General features: G+C 42.0%; 1 protein-coding gene across 1 annotated transcript in view; it reads right to left on the bottom strand.

Moving 5' to 3' along the window:
• LOC122556330 (tripartite motif-containing protein 42-like) overlaps window positions 1-5,473 on the bottom strand; it is a 20,360-nt gene that overhangs the window by 11,085 nt on the left and 3,802 nt on the right. The window contains exon 2 of the mRNA XM_043702963.1: window positions 2,444-3,120. Coding sequence (XP_043558898.1) covers window positions 2,444-3,120 — 677 coding nt within the window. The remainder of the gene's footprint in view (window positions 1-2,443; window positions 3,121-5,473) is intronic.

A 5,473-nucleotide genomic window follows, 5' to 3' on the forward strand; every position in this document is an offset into this window, starting at 1 on the left:
ATGGGAGTTGGAGGATGGTGGGGTGGTATGTGAGGACGAAGGGGGCTCTATCCTTGCTGTTGGGGGGGCAAGGGTTGAGAGCAGAAGTGTGGGAAGTGGAGGAGATGCAGTTGAGGGAATCATTAATTACTGAGGAGGGGGAATGGCGGTTCCTAAAGCAGGAGGATATCTGGGATGTCCAGGAGTGGAACGCCTCATCCCAGGAACAGGTAAGTGGAGATGAAGGAATTGGGAATATGGGATGGCGTTTTTACAGGGGGCAGGGTGGGAGGAGGTGTAGTCTAGGTAGCTGTGAGAATCGGTCGGTTTATCGTAAATGTCTGTGTCGATTCGGTCACCCAAGATAGAAATGGAAAGGTCTAGGAAGGGGAGGGAGGAGTCTTAGACGGTCCAGGTGAATTTGAGATCGGGGTGGAAGGTGTTGGTAAAGTGGATGAACTGTTCAACCTCCTCGTGGGAGCACGAGGCAGCGCCGATACAGTCATCGATGTAGCGGAGGAAAAGGTGGGGGGTGGTGCCAGTGTAGTTGCGGAAGATGGACTGTTCCACATATCCTACGTTCCACATAATCTACAACAGAGGTCATAATTCTAGGATAAGGGGTAGCAGATTTAAAACAGATGAAGAAAAATGACATTTCTCAAAAGGGACATGAGTCTCTGGAATTCACTACCTAAAAGTGTGGTGTATTCCAGGACATTGAGTAAATTTGAGGAGAAAGACAGACTTTTAATTAGTAATGGATTGAAGCGTTATGGAGAGTAGGCAAGAAAGTTTACCTGAGGCCAAGATGAAATCAGCATTGATTGTATTAAATGGTGGAGCAGGCTTTAGCAGCTGGTTATGTACTTTGGCAGGAAGAAGACGAGCTGAATATAATTGAAATGGAGAAAGACTGCGGAAAGCTATAGAAGAGAGGTACTTGGGAGCCCTCATCCATGAATGAAATAAAGCATCCAAGTTGAGTAAGTAATAAAAGGAAAGTAAATGAAACATTTTGCTTTATTTTTAAGGGAACGGAATACAAAAGTAGGGAGCTTTTACTAAATCTGTACTGGCACTACTCAAACCACACTGGAATATTGAGAAACAGCTTTTAGGCCTTTTATCTATTGGCATTGGCAATATTGGCATTGAAGGCAATCATGAGAAGGTTCACTAAGCTGATGGAAGTATTGACTTATAAGGGGTGGTTGAGTAGTTTGGACCTGTTGTTATTGGAATACAGAAAGAAAATTGGACTGACTGAATCATTAGCATATTCTCAGAGTTCATTTCCCCTTCTAGCAGAGTCTAGGACAGAGCGCATAATTTCCAGAAATAAAAGGTCAAACATTTAAGACAGATGCAGAGGAAATTCTTCTTTCAGAAGTATGTGAATCATTTTTTTTACCACTTGTCAAGACTGGATCATTAAGTAAATTCAAGGTTGATACAGACAGATTTTTAATTAGTCAGGGAATAAAAGGTTGTAGGGAAAACTCAGACAAGTGAAGCTGAGAATTATCAGATTAGCCATGATCTCATCGAGTGGTAGAACAGACTTGATAGAAGCAGAAGTAGGCTATTTGGCCTCTGTCTCACGGTATTCCGGAGTTAAAAGATCCAAAGCCTCTTTAATAAGCTACCGAGATAATACAAGTGTGCATGGTAAATGATTGGGTGAGGATAGGCTAGTGGATGTGTGAAAGGATGTGTTTGCAAGTAAGTGGGAAGAGTAAAAGTGAACAATAAATTGGTGATGGCTAGGATGACAGGTGGCTTAGGGGAGTTTTGGATGCATTGGCTCAGCATGGTATCAGGTTGGCTTGAGTCAGAGGTGGTTATATGATGGTGTTGGATCATTGTGGGGGTGGGGTTCAGGGCAGTCTGAGAGATGTTGAGTTGGCTTGGTTGGTTCAAGGTACATGTGGGCATTGAGATTAGAGTTTTGTCAGCTTGGTAGATTTCAAGTCAGCAGGAGTCAAATTGGGAGCGTTTGGTTCAGATCACATTTGGGAGAGTGTCGAGACTGTTGACTCAGGGCAGGTGGTCAGGCCACGATGAGCTGGGGAAGTGAGTGTCATGGGGTTGTTAGGGTTGGCAGTGGGGAATGGTCTGTGGTGATTAGGGGTGTCAGTTTTAGAGAAGGGAGTTGGAGGAGGTTTTCCAATTTATTTGAGAACTATTCAGATAAATAAGACAGAACCTTTCAAATTCATTCTCCAACTCAATTTGTTGCATTCTCTGGAGGATTCCAGACACGGCGGCAATTGCCTGTTGAAAGTTCAAACTTTCTAGTGATTCCTGGGTGGGGAGTGCATTATTAGTTGTGTGGTCCTGTAGTACATCTTCCAGAATACATTACTGCAGTAACTGTCTTCTGATCAGAAGGGCGGACACCAACCACCACCAATGGTAACTGTTTCTGTAAACAAAAGAAAATTTCAGAAATGACACCCACCTTTGCCATATTTTGCAATAATGTGAAATAGATGAATTGTTTGGTCCTTGAATGCGTCTTGCAAGGTACTCGTTGGATGATCTTTGTGCTTTTCTTTTCTACACTCATCACATATCGGAATCTTGTCAGACAGACAAAACGTTGACAGATTTGAATCAGGATGGTGGAAACACTTCATCAGCGGCTCCCCACCTGAAGGATCGCGAAAATTATGGTCCGTGTAAGTTTTGTCATGCTGTTTTAAACAGTCCCTGCAGAAATTTAGATCACAGGTTTCGCATTTCTTCATCGCAATCTGTTTATTTTTCGATTCACAAAGTTGGCAATAAGGTTGTCTTCCGGCTGATTTCTTCTTTGATGATTTCTTGCGCCGCTTTTCCAACCTGTTTAGTATCTCGTTGAGCAGGAAGTTCTCAGGGAATTTGACTTTTTCAGTGCTGGCAAAATAGTGATTCTCGTGGCAGACTGGACATGTGACAATAGCGTGCTTCTTCACACCCTTGTTGGATATGGTCTTTTGTCTTGGAATACAGTGTTCACAAATGCTGTGGTTGCATGGCAGCAATTGCGCTTTTGAGTACAGCTTTCTGCAGACTGGGCAAGTGAGTTCGTCATATATTGGTGGCTTCAATTGTTTCTTTTTGCGTTTAAAATATAGACTTTGTGAATTGCTTGGGCTGGAAATTAAAAAAAAAGACACATTTCATTTGGAATATTTATTAAATTGATTATTGCATTCAACATTAAAGATTTCAATGATTCGCTTTTTCCTTTGGGGCTGAAATCCATACATCTATAAACTTTGATTTGGAGATGCCGGTGTTGGACTGGGGTTTACAAAGTTAAAAGTCGCACAACCACCTAATGAAGGAGCGGCGCTCCAAAAGCTAGTGTGCTTCCAGTTAAACCTGTTGGGCTATAACCTGGTGTTGCGTGATTTTTAACTCCATAAACTATAGAATAATCAATCTGTATAAAATATAGGAAAGTAATGTTCTGCTGTTGTAAAGTAAATTAATCACAGCAATGATTCACATGACTCAGATAATCAAGAAAATCAGGTTCAATCTAAATACTTTCTAAAAATAAAAAGGCAACTGAACTGGCATAATAGTTTCATCCTGCTGTCTGTCACTAATGAGCCAAACTAATTGAAATTTTCCACTCTCTGAAGGCTGCAAGGGTCATAAGGTGAAATGGGCTTTTTGTCAGTCCCACCGAGCTCCCAGTAGGATAAATTCACGTCACATTCCTAAACTAATGCAACTAAAATTTGTTAATTACACTAAAGCAGGGCTTTCAGAAAAAGTCAGAAAATGGTTGTGAAAATATTCTTATCAGTGCAATGGGAAATACTCTTCTGAAGTTGGAATGAAGACATCACCAAGCCTGGGCAGAACATCCGCAGCATTTTATCTTTTATTTTCCTCTGAGTATATTTAAGAAAAGGGAGGAATTTATATAACATCTCCATGATCTTGGGCTATCTCAGAATTTTGTAGCCAGCACATTTTTTTTCAGCTTCGTATGTGAAATGCAGTAGCGTTTTTATAAAACAGAGCTTGGTTCAATGAACAGTATTAATAAATGGCTAGGTAAGGTAATCTGATATTCGATGGCCTTGGTTAAGGACTTAATATAACAAGAATATACACTTTTTTACCTGTTTAGCACAGTGAGAGCTTTTACATTTAGCGGAGGGAAAGGACAGGGACTTGGTTTACTATCTCATCTGTAAAATAACAACTCCAAAGGATTAGTTGTTCATGTAGTTACTATACCTTACTGATTGTATACAGATATCTCAAGTGTCGGGATTGAGACCACTTATGGGTGAGTGCACCACCACAAAGCAATTGAAAAAAATGTAAATATTAAGGTATCTTACAGATGAAATATTAAGCCAAAGAGACATAAGAGATCACACTAGAGCTATAGAGATGTACAGCATGGAAACAGACCCTTCGGTCCAACCTGTTCATGCCAACCAGACATCCCAATCCAATCTAGTCCCACCTGCCAGCACCCGGCCTATGTCCCTCCAAACCCTTCCTATTCATATACCCATCCAAATGCCTCTTAAATGTTGCAATTGTACCAGCCTCCAATACTTCCTCTGGCAGCTCATTCCATACACAACTCCCTCTGCGTGAAAAAGTTGCCCGTTCGGTCTCTTTTATATCTTTCCCCTCTCACCCTAAACCTATGTATGGCCTCTAGTTCTGGACTCACCACCCCAGGGAAAAGACTTTGCCGCTTTACCCCATCCATGCTCCTCATAATTTTGTAAACCTCTATAAGGTCACCCCTCAGCCTCCGATGCTGCAGGAAAACAGCCCCAGCCTGTTCAGCCTCTCCCTATAGCTCAAATCCTCCAACCCTGGCAACATCCTTGTAAATCTTTTCTGAACCCTATCAAGTTTTACAACATATTTCCGATAGGAAGGAGACCAGAATTGCACGCAATATTCCAACAGTGGCCTAACCAATGTCCTGTACAGCCGCAACATGACCTCCCAACTCCTGTACTCAATACTCTGACCAATAAAGGAAAGCATACCAAACACCTTCTTCACTGTCCTATCTACCTGCGACTCCACTTTCAAGGAGCTATGAACCTGCACTCCACGGTCCCTTTGTTCAGCAACAATCCTCAGGACCTTACTGTTTAGTGTATAAATCCTGCTAAGATTTGCTTTCCCAAAATGCAACACCTCGCATTTATCTTAATTAAATTCCATCTGCCACTTCTCAGCCCATTGGCCCATCTGGTCAAGATTCTATTGTAATCTGAGGTAACCCTCTTCGCTGTCCACTACACCTCCAAATTTGGTGTCACCTGCAAACTTACTAACTGTACCTCTTATGCTTGCATCCAAATCATGTATGTAAATGACAAAAAGTAGAGGACCCAGCACCAATCCTTGTGGCACTCCACTGGTCACAGGCCTCCAGTCTGAAAAACGACCCTCCGCCACCACCCTCTGTCTTCTACCTTTGAGCCAGTTCTGTATCCAAATGGCTAGTTCT

This window comes from Chiloscyllium plagiosum, chromosome 13 (assembly GCF_004010195.1).
Source record: "Chiloscyllium plagiosum isolate BGI_BamShark_2017 chromosome 13, ASM401019v2, whole genome shotgun sequence".
NCBI lineage: Eukaryota > Metazoa > Chordata > Chondrichthyes > Orectolobiformes > Hemiscylliidae > Chiloscyllium > Chiloscyllium plagiosum.